This window comes from Mastomys coucha, unplaced genomic scaffold (genome assembly GCF_008632895.1).
Source record: "Mastomys coucha isolate ucsf_1 unplaced genomic scaffold, UCSF_Mcou_1 pScaffold11, whole genome shotgun sequence".
In the NCBI taxonomy this organism is placed as follows: domain Eukaryota; kingdom Metazoa; phylum Chordata; class Mammalia; order Rodentia; family Muridae; genus Mastomys; species Mastomys coucha.
In genome coordinates, this window is record NW_022196893.1 from 33,603,714 (window position 1) to 33,622,133 (window position 18,420).

The 18,420-nt window shown below is 46.0% G+C and overlaps 1 protein-coding gene across 6 annotated transcripts in view; it reads right to left on the reverse strand.

Moving 5' to 3' along the window:
• Positions 1 to 9,014: 9,014 nt before the first annotated feature.
• Csad (cysteine sulfinic acid decarboxylase) overlaps positions 9,015 to 18,420 on the reverse strand; it is a 29,846-nt gene continuing 20,440 nt past the window's right edge. For 3 of the 6 annotated variants that reach the window (XM_031356692.1, XM_031356661.1, XM_031356687.1), the window contains 9 exons: positions 18,242 to 18,321; positions 17,908 to 17,962; positions 11,622 to 11,738; positions 11,479 to 11,543; positions 11,176 to 11,257; positions 10,592 to 10,791; positions 10,419 to 10,470; positions 10,189 to 10,278; positions 9,015 to 9,452 (listed from right to left, as the gene is read on the reverse strand). In XM_031356692.1, coding sequence (XP_031212552.1) covers positions 9,279 to 9,452; positions 10,189 to 10,278; positions 10,419 to 10,470; positions 10,592 to 10,791; positions 11,176 to 11,257; positions 11,479 to 11,543; positions 11,622 to 11,738; positions 17,908 to 17,962; positions 18,242 to 18,321 — 915 coding nt within the window. In that variant the 3' untranslated portion in view covers positions 9,015 to 9,278. The remainder of the gene's footprint in view (positions 9,453 to 10,188; positions 10,279 to 10,418; positions 10,471 to 10,591; positions 10,792 to 11,175; positions 11,258 to 11,478; positions 11,544 to 11,621; positions 11,739 to 17,907; positions 17,963 to 18,241; positions 18,322 to 18,420) is intronic. The other 3 variants (XM_031356670.1, XM_031356676.1, XM_031356684.1) reach the window with 3 other exon arrangements.

Here is an 18,420-nt window from a genome sequence, read left to right on the forward strand (position 1 = left end):
ATAATTATGTCTGCCTTCCCCCATCTGCTCCTTTAAATTCCAGAACAGTTCAGTGTCGGAACTATTGGATCTAGAATCGAAGCATAATTTTCTAATTATTTCCATCTTCCCATATTAGTTGCTCTGTGCTTTGAAATATTTTTTCCACTTGTTCATCCAAGCCACTGATTTGAGTCTTGCCAGTAACCATTCTGTCCCTCAGTACATATACTGGATTTTTTTTTCTTATTCAGAATAACCATTTTATTTCCAGAAAGTGATGGAATTTGGGATCTTGGGTTTGTTTTTGTTTTTGTACATAACTTGGATATGTTTTAAGTGCTCCTGGCTGCTTCTCAAGCTGCTAGATGTTTTTTCCTGTGGGTTCCGATGATTTCTAGACAGGGAACCAGCCACAGTAACTGCCATCTCAGGAGGGCCACAGCTCTGAGTCACTCTTTCATTGCATCTTGGCCCTGACTTCTGCTCAGAGGTTCTAAAGGCCATCCATTCAATGGCAATGACAAACGGCTGTCCACACCAAACTTGTTCTCCACTAACCCTGAGTTCAAGTCCTGGCTTGTGCTCCCAGCAGGGTTGTGACTAAAGACAGGTGTTTGGAAAAGAAGGAACTGCCTTTGTAATTTATATTTTTGAACTCTCTCTCACCCCAAACTCAATCCAATAGTTTCTGATCCACTGACTCACTGAGTCTGAAGGGAGGCCAGAAAATTCACTTTTTAAGGAGTGTGCAGGGTTGGCCAAAGCTGCGGATCTAGAATCTATACCTATTGCTTTTGAGGCTGGAGGGATGAGACGGCTCAATGGCTAAGAGTACTTGTCACAGAGCCACCTAATTCAGATCCTAGTACCACAACTCGTACCACAACTCCAGCCAGGTGTGGTCGGTTGTGCATGCCTGAAACCCCACAAAGGCAGAGGATCACCAGGGCTGGCTTGGCCTAGCCAAGAAACAAAAACCTCAGTCCAGATATTTTTTAAGTAAGTGATGGTAGATAAGTATTATAGGATATGGAATTGGTTCTTTCTGCTGTGTCTTTCTCAGGGATTAACCTAGGTTGTCAGGCTTGCCAGCAGGTGCTCCTCAGACCAGAGTGACCCTGCCAGTACCTGGGTTGGCTTTTGTTTCTTTTTGTTGTTTGGTAAGGATATTACTTCAGTGTTAGGCCTGAGTTGCCTCCTGGTTTCATGTTAGGTCCTTCTGTTTGTTTCTGGTTCTGAGGCTTATAGACTATAGAACTGGGTTGCATGGAGCAAGGCTTCCTCCAATAGCACACAGACAGCACACATGCACTCGCACACACACCCTAATCTCCCATCTCTACAGACCCTCTTCCCCATCAAGACCAAATTTTCTGGAGTTATCTGTGATCCATCTACTCGGATGCTCATTACCATTTAACGTTGTGTGGCTTTGAGTCTACAAAGGCCCTATTTCAGCATAAGATACTGACTACAGTCAATCTATTACTGCCCTTTCCATTGTAGAGACCTGTTGCAGTAAATCTCCAACCCCAATAAGCCTGTGCAATGAACACACAACTCAGTTATAATGTTTATAAGCTGCATGCCCAGACTGGGCAGATCTACCACTACACTAGTATGTTCCCCAGCTATGAGATCCCTTGCTACTTGCGGCTTCTCCAGGTCTCCTCATCTACCTCTCCTCCTTCTTCTCTTCCCCATCTCTAAAACCTTCGACCTTTCCCTTCCACTACCCAATCACAGGCTCTAGCCTTTATTTGACCAGTTAAAATGGGGAGAAGGTTCACATAAAATCATCCAGGTACGTGATCCACTCCTCATTGGGGCAGCCCCTCTTGAGGAAACAGAATTAACATCAAAATACAAACAGCACCAGGGCAACCCACAACAGAGACCTACTCTGATACATGACTGTAGTGCATACTTTTATGTTAACTTGACACAATCTGGAATCATCTAAGAGGAAGGAACCTCATCTGAGAAAATCCCTCCACACAATCTGGCTGTAGGAGCTGTTTCTGTAGGGAAGTCTTCAGCCTGTAACATCTTGAAGGAAAAAACTCTGTGGACATTTTCTACAGTCAACGCTGGCACTTAGACCAGGGGAGGCTCTGCCACTCCAGAGAGACTGAGGCCATTCATGCCCATGCCAATCAATTACATGTTTACTCACAATATCATTCATTCCTAACTCTTCATTTCTTTGATTTACACCTCTAGGTATTGATGGGGTTGTGTGACCTTACCTTTAATTCTTTGAGGAACTGCTCTTTTCCAAAGCAGTTGTATCAACTTCTATTCCCATCGGCAGAGTATCTGGCTTCTAATTCTACATTCTCACAGAACTTATTATCTTTTACTATAGCTGTGTGCTTAAATATGATTTGCTATCTTGAGTGTGGCTGGTTGGTTTGGTTTCGATTTTGTTTTTTGAGCCAGGGTTTCTCTGTGTAGCCTTGGCTGTCCTGAACTCGCTCTATAAACCAGTTTGGCCTAGAACTCACAGAGATCGGCTTGAGTCTGCCTCCCAAGGTGTGCACCACCAGGCAAATGTTTCCTTTGCTTATTGAACTGTTTTGTTTCTTTTTGGTTTGTGGCACTGGGTTGAACCTAGGGCCTTCTGCATGCTGGACAAGTGCTGTAGCTGTGCCACAGCTACAGTCCAAAGCCTCGCTTTGCTTTTTTGAGACAGTCTTAATTTATCCCTGGCTGGCCTAGAACTTACCAAGTAGATCAGGCTGGCCCTAAACCCTGGTGATTCTTCTGTTTCCTGAGTGCTGGCACTGCAGGTGTAAACCAGACCTAACCGCCTCAGTGTACTTTTGATTTGCTTTTCCTGATGACTAATGAGGTTGGGAACTTTGAGGCTTGCTTATAAGGGCCTATCCATCGTCTCTGGAGAAACAACTACTCAGACATTTGCCTTCTTTTTCAAGTCAGGCTGTGTTGTCATTATTGAGTTTTAAGAGTTCTGAGCTGGGTACAGTAGCACACACCTGTGATTCCAGCACTTGGGAGATACAGATGGGAAAACCAGGAATGGAAACTCATCTTTGGACACAATAACCACAGGTTTGAGGCCAAACTGGGTTAGCATAAGACCCTGTTTCAAGCCAGGAGATGGTGATGCACACCTTTAATCCCAGCACTGGGGAGGCAGAGGTAGGCAGATCTCTGTGAGTTCAAGGCCAGCTTGGTCTATAGAGTGAGTTTCACAATAGCTAAGGGTTACACAGAGAAACCCAGTCTCAAAACCAAAACCAAAGCCAACCAAAACAGCCAGGCGGTGGTGGGGCACGCCTTTGATCCCAGCACTTGGGAGGCAGAGACAGGTGGATTGCTGAGTTTCAGGCCAACCTGGTCTAGAGGATGGAGTTCTGAGAGTTTTGGGACAGCCAGGGCTACAAATAGAAACCCTGTCTCAAACAAAACAAAAAAAACAAAAAAGCATTTCTGCATTGTTTGTGGTTTACTGAGTACATATTTTCACTCTTGCCAATTTCTACATGTTACTCTCTTTTGATGTCCTTACAAATGAAACTGTTATAGTTTCATTTTAGATCATTCATTGTTGATAGAAATATTACTCATCTTTGGATATTGACAGGGGAACATTTGAGACAGGGATCTTCACACAGCTGAGACTAGACTTAAGCTCCTTATAAAGCCAGGGATGGCTTTAAAGCCCGATCTCCTGCCTGTGCCTCTCAATGCCAGGATTATGAGCATGAACCGCCACAACCAGCTTTACATATGCTCATCTGTGTCCTATGAGCTTGGGAACTTTTCAGTTGTTTTAGGCAGGTACTCTAGTGCTGTGCTATACCCCTGATGTATGTGTGTGTGTGTGTGGATGAAATTGAGGATGTCACATACACTAGACAAACTCTGGTTATTAGAGTCTAGTATGTCTAAGTTTTCTACATGTTATGCATAGACAGAAATAGTTTTGATTTTTCCCTTTCCAATATACAATGACTTCTATTTCACTTCTTATCTAATTGCCCTGACTAGAACCTTGAGCTTTGTGCTGAGCAGTGATGGGAAAGGAAGCCAATATTATCTTGTTCCTAATCTTAAGCAGATTTGGAGAACAACTGCAATTAATCAGAGAAAGATACAACCAGTTAGACACACACACACACACACACACACACACACACACGAACAGCTGTAAGAGGAAACTTATTTTGAAACTTATTATGATTCACAGTACAAAGGCAAAGAATATCCTTACTGTGCTATCTGTGACCTAAAAGACCAGGAAGGCCAGCAGTGTGATTCAATCTAGGTTCAAGGGCATAGAACCTATGGTAGGACTCTTGGCCTGAGCTCAAAGGCTGGGAACAGAAGATCCAAAGCAGAGAACAGGAGATGAAGATGCCTAAGATCAGGAAGTGTCCCCAAGGACTGGATGATGCACACCCATATCAGAGAGTCAAATTCTTTCATTTTTTAAATTTATTTACCTTTATTTTATGGTGTTTTGCCTGCATGTATGTCTATGGGAGAGTGTAAGATCTTGGAATTATGGAGTTGTGAGCTGCCCTGTGCATGCTGGTATTTGAATCCAGCCCTGAGAGTCAAAATTCTTTATTCAGTGCTAATTTAAATGCTAACTTTTTAGAAATACTATCAGAAATAGTATTTTATCAGCCATCTAGACATTCCTTAAGCCTAAGCAAGTTATCACATAAAATTAACTATCATTGGCTGATGAGAAGGCTCAGCAGTTTAGAGCACTGCTCTTTCAGAGGTCCTGAGTTCAGTTCCTAGCAACCACAAGGTGGCTCACTACCATCTGTAATGGAATCCAATGTCCTCTTCTGGTGTGTCAAGATGGTGGCAGTACCCACATATATAAAATAAATAAATCTTTTTTAAAAAATTAACTATCGCCGGGCAGTGGTGGCACATGCCTTTAATCCCAGTACTTGGTAGGCACAGGCAGAAAGATTTCTGAGATTGAGGCCAGCCTGGTCTACAGAATGACAGCCAGGACAGCCAGGTCTATACAGAGAAACCCTGTCTCGAAAAACCAAAATCAAAACGAAAAACAACAACAACAAAAACTATCACAACAATAAACCTCTAACTACAATGAATAGGAAAAAGAGAGAAAATATAATCATCAATATCAGAAATAAAGGTGGCAATACTATAGACCCTATAGTAGTAATACTATAGACCCCACAGTAGTAATACTACAGACCCCACAGTAGCAATACTACAGACCCCTACAGTAACAATACTACAGACCCCACAGTAGTAATACTACAGACCCCTACAGTAACAATACTACAGACCCCACAGTAGTAATATTACAGACCCCACAGTAGCAATACTACAGACCCTACAGTAACAATACTACAGACACCACAGTAGTAATACTACAGACCCCACAGTAGCAATACTACAGATTCTACAGAAGCAATATTACAGACCCCACAGTAGCAATACTACAGACCCTACAGTAGTAATACTACAGACCCTACAGACCCTGACATGACTAAAGAAACAAGTCTTTGTCAATAAGCCCTTCAGCCCAGTTGAAGTAGAAAGGCTTAAGTTTTTTAAATGTTATATATTTATTTTACATATGTGTCATAGTGTGGGGATAGGGTCTCTCCTTTTACCATGTGGGTCTTGTTGATTGAACTCAAGTCATCAGGCTTGACAGCAAGTGCCTTCAGCAGTTGAGCCATCATACTGACCTGACAAATATATTTCTTATTTTATTTTTTTGAGAGGCTCTCACTATGTGGGCTTGGCTGGCTTAGAGTTAGCTACCTACGTAGACGAGGCTGGCCAAGAACTCATCGAGTTCCACCTGCCTTTGCCTTTTGAGTGCTAGAATTTAAAGGGACATACAATTATGCCCAGCTCCAACAAATTTCTTAAAAACAAACAAACGAAAACTACCAGTTAATGAAAATGAAGCAATCTCAATAGCCTCTTTTTTTTGTTTGTTTGTCTTTCGAGACAGGGTTTCTCTGTGTAGTTCTGGCTGTCCTGGAACTCACTCTGTAGACCCGGCTGGCCTCAAACTCAGAAATTCGCCTGCCTCTGCCTCCCAAGTGCTGGGATTGAAGGCATGTGCCACCACTGCCCAGCCAATAGCCTCTTTTTTTAAGATTTAGTTATTTTATATATATGAGTACACTGTTGCTGTACAGATGGTTGTGAGACTTCATGTGGTTGCTGGGAATTGAATTTAGGATCTCTGCTCGCATGCTTGCTCCAGTTGGCACTGCTCGCTCTGGTCAACCTGGCTTGCTCAGTCCCTGCTCGCTCTGGTCCAAAGATTTATTATTATTATAAATAAGTACATTGTAGCTGTCTTCAGACACACCAGAAGAGGGCATCAGATCTCATTACAGATGGTTGAGAGCCACCATGTGGTTGCTGGGATTTGAACTCAGGACCTTCGGAAGAGCAGTCAAGTGTTCTTACCCGCTGAGCCATCTCTCCAGCCCCTCAATAGCCTTTATCAATTAACTAAGTGGAATATTTTTTCTTTTGAGACTGGATATCTATGTAGACCAGGCTTGAGCTCAGAGATCCCCCTGCCTCTGCCTCCTGAGCACTAAAACATGAGCCATCATGCCTAGATATAAAAAAAAAAAAGTGCATTCATGTACAGATGCATATATACATATATCTTTAAAATTATTTATTTACTGTGTCTATGTGTATGAACAGCTGTGTCACAGCATGCATGTAATTTACCATGTGTATGTCTGTGTAACACTCATGCCATAGCATGCATTGAAAGTCAGTGAACAACCTTCAGGAATCAATTCTGTCTTCCAACTGTGTTGGCTCTGAGATTCAAGCTCAGGTTATTTTGCTTGGCAAGAACCACCTTTACCTGATGAGCCATCTCAACAGCCCTAGGAGCAGACTACTTAATGTATATTGTAAGAAAAAGCTGAAAACAGGCTATAAAGAACTATGTGGACAGGCATAGTAGCACAGTCTTTAGTCCCAGCACTAGGGAGGCAGGGGCAGAAGCAGATGCATCACTGTGAGTCTGAGGACAGCCCAGTGTACAAAGTGAGTTATAGGACAGCCAGGACTGCACACAGTGAGACCCTGTCTAAAAAAAAAATTTAATTAAATAAACAAAGTAACTTAATGTGCATTCTAATTATGTTGATGGTGGAAGGTGAGGTTAAAATGTACTCTAGGAATACTGTCAAAATTGAGCCATCAGGCTAAATCCCTGGACCATGAGGAAAATCTTAGTCTAGAAAGATCCGTTATCATGTTCCATCTCAGCTCGGAGGCCCAGGAGGCTCTGCCACAGTCTCTGTCACCCTGAGGCATTCGGTGGCTGAGAGACACATAGGAGAGTGCAGCACATCCTGGAAGCTGGGCATGGGATCATCTGAGGACAGAGCTGTGAACTTCACCTGCAGGAGTAGCCAGAGCCTCTACAGGGACATGACACTGGAGGACACAACAGCCCAGTGTTCTCTGGGTGCTGCAGGTCCTCAGGTGGAACATGGATCTGGGCCATGAAGCACAGCAGAAGCCTCAACTGGGAGCCTCCTGAACAGTGGTAAAGGCAAGCACTTTACCACTGAAGTACACCTCAGCCCTCAAGTGCTTGATGCAAAACAGTGGCAATCCCAAGCAACACCACAAGAGGCTGTTACAGAAGTTCTTTTTCTGTTTTTCAAGACAGGGTCCTCATGTATCCTGGCAAACCCTGAAACTGATATACAGCCAAGGACTGTTGATCCTTCTGCCTCCATTTCTAGAGTTCTGGAATTACAGGAGTGTGCCACCACACCTGGACTGCAATGCAGCCCAGAAGCTCAAAACTAAGGCAGCTAGACTGCTAGGCAAACACTCCAACAAGCAGGCTACATCCCTAGCCATTTGTTGTTGTTGTTGTTGTTGTTGTTGTTGTTGTTTTGTTTTTTGTTTTGTTTTGGTTTTGGTGAGGATGTTTAATGAATAGTAAGTAGATGGACATATCAGCACTCATCTGTAACGCTGACAGAAGGATCAGGAGTTCAAGACCAGCACAGGTTACTTGAGGCCTTGCCTCAAAAAACTCCACAAAATCTGATGTAGTGACATGTGTTTGAATCCCAGGAGAGGTGAAGGCAGGAGGGTCAGAAGTTCTATGTAGCTAGTTCAAAAGAAATAAACATAGACAGATAGACAGACAGACAGGCTAGGATATGGTGCTCATGCCTGTAATCACAACATTCAGGAAGCTACTGAGGCAGAATAACTGGAGGTATGAGGCTAGCTAGCCTGGGCTACACAGTGAGTTAAGGAGAGCTTGAGCTACAGAGTGAGACAGTTTCAAAACACTAGGGGAGGCAAGAGGATGGGGTCTTACCTCCAGATAAAGCTCAGGCCTGTCTTCATCCCTTCTACCTTTTCACTATGTCTCACTGTGTAGACAAGGCTGGCCTGGAACTCACAGAGGCTTCCCTGCCTCTGCCTCTGCCTCTCAGTGTTGGGTTTAAAGATGCCTGCCTGCTGTTTCTGCTATCCCAAGGTGCTATTGTGTGTGACTGACTCCATCCTGGGGCGTCTCGCTCCCACGAAGGTTCTGAGTCTAGACGATATCTCTCGATTGCCTCTCTTATGTGGTTACTGTTTGCCTGCCTGCTTCAAGTTCTCTATTGTTTAGTTAGAAATAAAGCTTTAAAACATATCAAAATATAATGGAGACTGCAGCTTTATTGTCCTCTTTCAGAAGTATGTAATGCTGTTACATAATAAAATGGGGAAGCACAGAAGGCCTGAGAGGTTGATTTGGGAGCAGCCCAGGGAAAACTCCTGACCTCTGGCACAGTTCCACCCACCACCTTTTCCTATGTAAGTTTTAGCCTAACTCAGATACTGTGATATATAAGCTCATATCCAGCCTTCTCAATACATCGTACCATTTCTCTCATATTAATAAAAATTCTTTATAAACATAATTTTTATGAAAAAATATTTTTTTCTTTTTTCTTTCTTTCTTTCTTTTTTTTTTTTTTTTTTTTTTTTTTTTTTTTGAGACAGGGTTTCTCTGTGTAGCCCAGCTCTGTAGTCCAGGCTGGCCTCAAACTCGGAGATCTGCCTGTCTCTACCTCCCCAGTGCTGGTATTAAAGGTGTGTGCCCCTATGCCCAATTTAATAAAAGCATATTTCATAAGAGCATACTGTCGTGTATTGAGACATGACACTTAGCTGAGAGTTAGTGTGTGGAAGCACACGCATTCAAGGCCCCTGTTTCCCAGGAGACTGTGCAGAACTTGGGTGAGACAGAGAGAGGAAGCAGCTCACAGGTCCCGGCCCAGATGCTCCAGCTCGTCCAGAAGGAAATCTATATCGGCCCGGGACAGTACGGGGTTGGCCACCACCATTCGGAAGAAGTTGGGCCGGGTCCCGTGGGGCTGGTAGCCGATCATCATGGTTCCCTTCTTCACCATGCGCTCCTTGAGCACAGGGGCCACCTGTGGGTTGCAGAATAAGAGCTGAAGCAGCTGGCGCAGCTCCTGGGGACATGTGGTTCCAGAAGCCGCAGTCCCATATCTCTTCGCCACACTCATTACTCACACTCCTTTTCCTCGACATACAACCTGAGTGGCCTTCTCTTTCCAGGAGCTGGGAACACCAAACCAGACTCATCTCTGATATTCAACACTGCTACTCCCCAGTCTCAAGCCTCCATCCTCAATATGTTCTCCCTACTCTTAGTTCCTGACATATTTCTGAGCTGTGCCACGTAATCTAGAGGTAACTTACCCAGCCACCTTGAACACAAGTATACACAGAAGACACCTCCTCTGCAGGAACAGCCCCAGGAGGGCGGGGCACCGATGTTCCTTCAGGTTACTGAGGCCACCAGCACTAACCCATTCTTATGAATAAGGATAACATATCCCGTGCCTCTGTAAGCATATCTGTGATGATCAGCTATTCCTGATCTTTCCTTAGTTCCAGCACAGACATCTGTGTGGTGCATGCTGGTGACTTCCTCTGGTAACTCCCTCTGTTTCTTTACTTTCCAAAAATATATTTTTCTCCCAACCTGCATCCCATTAAAAATAAGGGTAAGGAGGTGCTTTCCTGTGCCTGCCATCTCAAGAGGCAAAGATATGCAATACCAGGCTGAGCCAGCAGAGAGCAGAAACATACCCGCAGCTTAGTTCCTGGAACTGGGTTACCAGAGGGTAAAGACTAGACTACCTGGGACAGCCTTTGGCTGTAATCTGGACTCTCCTTCTTCCCCCGCAGGCTGGGAGGCACAAACCAGAAGCACACGTTGACGAACTCGGGCTGAGGGGAGGGATGAGGGAGGCGTGAGTTGGGGAAGGAAGGGTTTTCTTTCTCTGTCTTTGTTCCTGGTCCTTTAAGAGGCTTCATGTATGGAACAAGGTGGGGATGGGAGAGGCATTCAAAGGAGCCAGGAGTCCTACCTCCATGACCAACTCAAATCCTTCCCGCTTTTTAATCTCCTCCACCAAGTACCTGGGGGAAAGGGTAAGAAAGCACACATGGAGGAAAGGCAGAGGCAAGGAGACAGGGGAGACCTACAGAGGCCCCAGGAAGGCCATGGAAAAGAGACGAGATCTGGGTCCTTCATGCCTACCAGGTGAGAGCAAAGGCCTGGTCGATGCGCTGCTCCAGCCCTTGCCCACCCTGTGCCTTCCACATGAGCCACAGCTTCAGACAGTCCACGCGGCGGCCACACTGCACCACCTTGTCTCCGGTGTCCAGAGCCACGTCGTAGAACTTGTCTTGCTGGAAGAGGTAGCTGGCCTGGGATCCATGGCAGCGCTTAAGCAGGTTCTGTGGGGAGGGAGCTATCAGCAGGCCTTCCCAATGTGCTACATGGCAGGGTCTCTACTTAGCCACCTATCTTCTCCCCGGAGTTAGGCAGCACTGAGACAGCTGCAGCCAACTCAGACCTCTCTCTGGGTCAATACCAACACAAGAGCTCTTCCCAAATTCTGCCAGGATCCCTCCAGCCATAAGTACAAGATAGAAACCCTTTCTGTCTCATGAAGACAATGCACTGGGCGCATGGAGCTCAAAAGAGGGTTAGGGTGGTCAGAGAGATGTGGCTCTGGCTGGCAGGGTTAGGGAGCACATTAAGGCCCAGGTCTCTGTGGTGAGACAGACAAGCTAGTCTAGAGAAAGGAAGACTGGGATCTGGGACCAGGGCAGACCCACCGAGGTGTCCCGGAGAAGGAGGGCGGAGCACTGCAGCCCTGCGGCAAGAAGCTTGTGAGGGTTCCAGGCCACGGAGTCAGCCCTGGGTAAGACAAGGCAAAGCTGGGTCAGTGGCTCCTCCAACAAAGGTAAAGGTAAGGGCTACCCTTCCCCGCAGCCAGAATCCCCATGACTACCCTCCCTCTAATCCGAAACCAAGCATCTGTCCAGTTCCCATCTCACCCTCCCCAGGCTCCCTAGTTTGTGGCTATCGTGAGAACCAAGCATTAGAAGGGAGGGACTCGGGAGGGAGGCTGTATGCACCTCTGGATCCCATCCAGCAGATGCCTGTGTGTCCGAGACAGCAGGACGCTCCCACCCCAGGCGGCCTGTGGAGCAGGAGGAACAGCGTGGGTCTTGGCCTCAGGGTAGCCCACCCTACCCCCTGTGACCCAAGTCTCACTCACATCCACATGCAACCACAGTCCATGACGCTGGCAAACATCGGCAATTGCATCCAGGGGATCAAAGGCCCCTAGCACGGTGGTACCAGAGGTGGCACTGACCAGAAATGGCACAGAGCCCTGTGGCCAAAAGGTAGAGAAAAAAGAAGCTATGGAGTCATTGTTAAAGGGGGTCAGAAGCTAGTGCTAGGCCCTAAGTCCTCCACACGCCTCCCCCAACAGTGAGTCAGCCTCCTCTGAAGTCTGCAGGCAGGGAGGGACGCTACATCTCAACAAAACCTAGGTTTACTTATTTCCATGGTTTATGCTCTTTTGAAAACTTTTAATGTTGGGCTAGGGAGGCAGATCAACCAGTGAAGTGACTAGTTGGCAAATATATGGTGGACCTAAGTTTGATCCCCAGAATCTATGTAAAAAAACTGAGGCATGGTGGGGGCATGTGCCTGTAAACCCAGCTCTAAGGAAACAGAGATAGGTAGGCAGACCCTAGGGCTTGCTGGCTAGCCAGCCTGGTCTAACTGGTAAGCTCCAGGCCAGTAAAAGACCACCTCAAAAAACAAGGTGGATGGCTCCTGAGAGTAACACCAGAGGTTAATATTAGGGCTCCACATGCACACCACGACATACGTGCACGAACATGCAGACATTTGAACACACATGCACATGAACACACATACCTACAAACATAAGCATGTAATGTTTTTGGGTTTTTTTGGAGCTGAGGACCGAACCCAGGGCCTTGTGCTTGCCTACCACTGAGCTAAATCTCCAACCCCAACATTCAATGTCTTACTGAACACTACTGAAAGCCCCAATACTACAAAAGCTCATACTAACATTGAATTAGTTTAAAAAAAATTTAAACTACTACAGAGAAAGCCCAAGTACAGATAGGTTCACTAATGAATTCTCTCAATCATTTAAAAAGATAGACACTGCTGGGTGGAGAGGTGGCTCAGCAGCTAAAGGACCTAGATGCTTTCCCAGAGAACCCACACATACACAAAATAAATTTAAAGTAAATCTTGTAAAATAAAAACATTGTCTGCTATTCCAGAGGACCCAAGTTCAGGTTCCCATATGACAGCTTGTAACTGCGTGTCAATCCAGTCTCAGGGCACTCAACACCCTCTTCTGGCTTTCCTGAGCACTAGACACACTCACTGACACACAAGATACACACACACACACAGGCAAATCATACACACACACACACACACACTGACACACAAGATACACATACACACACTCACTGACACACAAGATACACACACACACAGGCAAATCATACACACACACACTCACTGACACACAAGATACACATACACACAGGCAAATCATACACACACACTCACTGACACACAAGATACACATACACACAGGCAAATCATACACACACACACACAGACACTGACACACAAGATACGCATACACACAGGCAAATCATACACACACACACACACACACACACGTAAAAATAAAATTAAAAACAATGAACAGGTAATACTAGCTCACAAGTATCTCTTCCCCCTAAACAGAATACATAAAACCAACTAAATCTGGAGACAGACAGCTCAGTGCAAGAGCACATGCCTAGCACACCTGGGGCCGTAAGCAGAATCCCCCACACCAAACGAACAAAATGCAAACAGCAACAACAAAACACATTCGTCAACTGTGTGTATACAATAAAACATGAGCATATGTATGACACCAAGAGGCAGGCAGGTCTCTGTGAATTCAAGGCCAGCCTGGTCTACGCTGACAGCTCAAGGACAGCAAGGGCCAAATAGTGAGACCCTGTTTCAAAAAGGAAAAGAAACTAAGAAAATAATCTCCTGTGGCAAGGCCTGATGGTGCTGGCCTATAACCTCAGATATTCCTGTGGCAAGGCCTGGTGGTGCTGGCCTATAATCTCCTGTGGCAAGGCCTGGTGGTGCTGGCCTATAATCTCCTGTGGCAAGGCCTGGTGGTGCTGGCCTGTAACCTCAGATATCCAGGTAGCTGAGGAAAACTGACAAGTTTAAAACCAGCCAGAGATACCTAGAGAAACCCTGTCTCAAAGAACATCAATCAGTCATCAGTTAGTTAATTAATTAAAGTCCTATAAGAGAGCTATGGAGAATTCAGAGATAGAATATTTGCCTGAAATGTCCACTGCCCACCACCCCATGGACACAAACACAGCTACAGGAAGCTGAAGGACTCTCAGGTGCAATACCCTGCTTCATTAAATTATGCTGGGTGTGATGGTGCACACGTTTAATCTCAGCATTTGAGAAGCAGAGGCAGGTCCAGCCTGATGTAAATTCCAGGCCATCAAGGGGTACATAGACCCTGTCTCAAAAAATAAAAACCAAAAACAAAAATAATGTTAATTATGAGGACCTAAGCAGATGGCTCAGCAGTTACAAGCACTTGCAACTTCCAAAAATCTTCGGTTAACTGTAGCACCCACCCCAGATGACTTAAAACTACCTGCAACTCTAGTTCCAGAGGGTCCAACACCCCCTTCTGGTCTCCATGGGCACTGCACTCATATGCATGCCCATGCACAGTCACACATAAAATTAAAATTAAAATGAACCGCTAAAATTTTTAAATAATTAAAAGTATAAGACATTTAAAATATAAATGTTCTTGGGTTAGGTAAGATATGATATTCAAACACAGGGAACAAGGCAGGGGTGAGGAGGGGAGGGCAGCAGGATGCCCCTGGTAAAGGTGTTTGCCTTCATGTCTGACGATTTGGGTTTGACTCCTGGGTCCTTCACATGGCAGACGGGGAGAACTAACTCTCAAAAGTTGTCTTCTGACCTCCACACGCACACTGGGGCACATACACACTGAAGAGACTGGGGCAGGAAGATCACTCTAAGTTTAACTCTCAAAAGTTGTCTTCTGACCTCCACACGCACACTGGGGCACATATGCACTGAGGAGACTGGGGCAGGAAGATCACTCTAAGTTTAACTCTCAAAAGTTGTCTTCTGACCTCCACACACGCATACTGGGGCACATATGCACTGAAGAGACTGGAGCAGGAAGATCACTCTAAGTTTGAGGTCAAGTTGGGCTACACAGCAAGACCCTGACTCAAAAAAATAAAATTAAAAAATGGAATTATCAGTAATTCAGCTTCTGGGTATGACTCTTCAAAACTAGAAGCAGCTGCCACCACCTGGGTCTGGTTCAGTGAGTCCCTGAGGTTCACATGTTGAAATTTAATCCCCATTGTAAAGTACTGAGAGAAATTTAATCTGACTGTGATGCTGGGGGTGGGGTTTAGTGCAGGTCACAGGCTGAGCCCTTATGGTTGACTACTGGTAATTAGATAAGAAGAGGGAGAGAGACTGGAGGAGACACCCACCCCTGTCCCTGGCTCTTGTCATGTGATGCCCTGTACCAACGTGGTGCTCTGCCAGCAAGAAAGGCATCACCAGATTTAAGCCTTGAACTTTGGACCACAACTTCCAGCCAAAACAAACCTCTTTTCTTCATCAAGTCACCCAGCCTCAGGCATTTCACTGCACTAACTCAAAGGAGATTAATCATACGAAGAGGCAGCTGTCCAGACACAGCAGTGTTCACAACAGCTAAAGTGTAGGAGCAACCCAATGCTTATCGCTAGATAAATGGATAATCAAAATGACAAATACAGACAATAGAAATTAAGTTACAACACAAATTTACAGGCACTCTCAAACCCTAGATTGCTCTGAACAAATGTTGTAATGCCCCCGACTTGTCACAAAAAAACTGAAAACCGAGCTGCTCTCACTTCTAATGTCTTCCCATGACTGAGAGAGCGGAGCAATAGACAGTCCCAGCCCCATCAAAGTCCACCTGAATGGGGAAGGCTGTGTGAGGATGTGGGGTGTGGGGTGGGATGGCTGGGGGGGTGGCTGTGAGTGTGTGTGCGCATGCACATGTCTGGGGTGTGGTAGGGGTGGTTGTATGTGTGCATGGGGGACTGTCCATGCATGGGGGGACTGTGTATATGAGGAGACTGTGCATGAGTGTGTGTGTGTGTGTGTGTGTGTGTGTGCATGCCTCTGGTGTGGGAGGGGCAGTGTGTGTATGCATGTGTGGGAGAGAGGAGGGGTTGTGCATTTGTGTGTGTGTGTGTGTGTGCACACGCGCGTGTATGTGCAAGCCTCCGGTGTGGGAGGGGCAGTGTATGTATGCATGTGTGGGAGAGAGGAGGGGTTGTGCATTTGTGTGTGTGTGTGTGTGTGTGTGTGTGTGTGTGTGTGTGTGTGCGTGTGTGTGCTGGGGATGTAGCTCAGTTAGCAGAGTGCCTGCCCAGCACTCATGAAGCCCCAGGTTAATCACCAACACAGCTTGAACCAGGCGGTGGTGCATGCTCATAACCTCTGTGCTCAGAAGGCAGAAGCAGAAAAGTCAAGACTGACAGTTGTCCTTGGCTACACAGAGGGTTCAAAGCCCACCTAAGCTACAGGAGACCCTGTTTCAAAGACAGAGAGAGAGAGAGAGAGAGAGAGAGAGAGAGAGAGAGAGAGAGAGAGAGAGAGAGAGAATAAAAATATCAATACCCAATGTTGGTGAGCATGCAGACAAATTAGAACATCACGTGCTGCTGGGCTGTAAAATGGCACAGTCACTTTAGAAAACAGGGTAGGAACCCCTAGCCTTAGCCAGAAACTGAACAGCTGATAGCTTCGGGGGGAGTCAATTTCCTTTAGGGTTTGGCACTTGGGACCACACTGCAATGGGCATCATTCACTGCCATCAGTAGGCTACTGTATAGTGATGGTGGTGTTGGTGGTGGAGGTGGTGGTGGTGATGATGATGATGGTGGTGGTGATGGTGACGGGGGTGGTGGTAGTGGTGGTGGTGGTGATAGTGATGATGATGATGATAGAGAGGACATAGATTGTAGTTACTGTCCTTCTGGAGGACTAAGTTCAATGCCCAGCACTCACATGGCAGCTCACAACTGTTTGTCGCTCCAGTTCCAAGGGATATGAATTCTACATGCAGTGCATGCAATACTGCACAGACACACATGCAGGCAAAACACCCATTTACAGTTAGCTATAAAAATAGATCTTTTGGAAAAGAGAGATGGTTCCCAGTTAGAAGCACTGGCTGCTCTCGAAGAGAACAGAGGTTTGGTTCCCAGTTCCCACATGGCAGCTAACATCCACATGTGACCATAGTTCCAGGTGACATGTTGCCTTCTTCTGGCCTCTGTGGGTGCTGTGACGTCAAATGGATCACAGACATATATGCAGGCAAGACACTCATGCACATAAAAACATAATGTAATCAGTTTTTAAAAATATATATATACACATTATTGTAAATGCCAAAAACAGGCTGGTTCATCCTGTACAGTGACTTGAAATTCATATTTTGTGTACAGTGAAAGTATTCTCATGTTATCATATATACACTATCTTACATTTGGCTACATTGTACCCTAGCAGTGTGATAGGGATAACGGTGACAACATTTGGTATGGTGGCCCACACCTGTGATCACAGCACTGAGTAAACTAAGCCAAGATCAAGTTTGAGGCCAACATGGGCTACACACTGAGTTCAAAGCCAATCCATGCTGCCCAGCAAGAACTTGTCTTAAATAAAAGTAACAGCAGCAGCAGACAGCAGCTAACGTCAGTGCATTCGCACACGTAGCCACTCTAAGCGCTTTACACACTGATTAACTAATCCATCCTTACAACTACCTCATGTAGTGACTTCTGTAGTTCATCCATTTCACAGATGGAGAAACTGACCAGAGATAGCATCGTCTATCTTATCTATCAACAGGCGTTACAGTGTTTTCATTACATGCTTTGTTCCAGGAAACATCCTCATGCACAGAATTCTACAAGCCTGTGATAATTAACAGCAATTCTCTGAGTGGAGGAACTGTGAATATGCAAAAAATCATATTTAAAAATCGCCATGCACAAAACATGTCCCACTTGGAATCAAGGGATGATGGCCCAGCTCCTCCCTAGGCCAGCAGTGCTCACCATGCCTGCACAGCCTCCTCAGTGTCTACCTGTACTGACCGTCAATCCACAGAAACCTTCCATACTATGTATGCTTCAGGCACCAAACCCCCACCACCTGGGTTTGCTTGGGACTCCCTTGGAAATCCAGAGCCTGACCAACCTACAAGTCTCTGTAGCATCTCTGCCGTAACAGGGGTGAAAATAAAGGAGAGGCTGAAGAGTCTCACCAGCAGAAGAGCCCAAGCCACCCTTCCTGAGGGGACAGAAGGGCCCACCCCATTACCCAGAGTCCTCACTCACCTCAGCCTCTGCCAGACTGATCTGCCTCTCCAGATCCTCAGGGATCATTTTCCCTCTGGAAAAGAAAGAAGCTGAGTGAGTGGAGAAAACTCAGGTGCTCCAGACCAGGGAGGTCACCTGACACAGCTGGGTAAGGCAGAGGGGCAACTCAGAGGCCACTGTACAGACCAAACCTCAGAGCACAGGAATGGCAGGTCTGGGGGGGGGGGGGGGGAGGGGTGCTGGGGTAAGGGCCTGAGGCCAGAGCCAGTTTGTTTTGTTTTGCTTTGTTTTGGCAAGAAGATGACACGCTGTGCCCAGATGGGTCAGGGCCATGTCTCAGCAGGACCTTCACCTCTCGTCAGCCTTGACCACTCGGACACTGTCAGTGCCAAGTCCCAGAAATGCAGCTCCCTTGGTGACGGAGTAGTGACACTGTAAAGACACAGAGGGCAAGTCAGCACAACCTGAGTGGGGTCAGAGGTGCTGAGGCTAGGAGGGCAGAGACTGGCAAGAGCTGTGTGAGCTGCGATC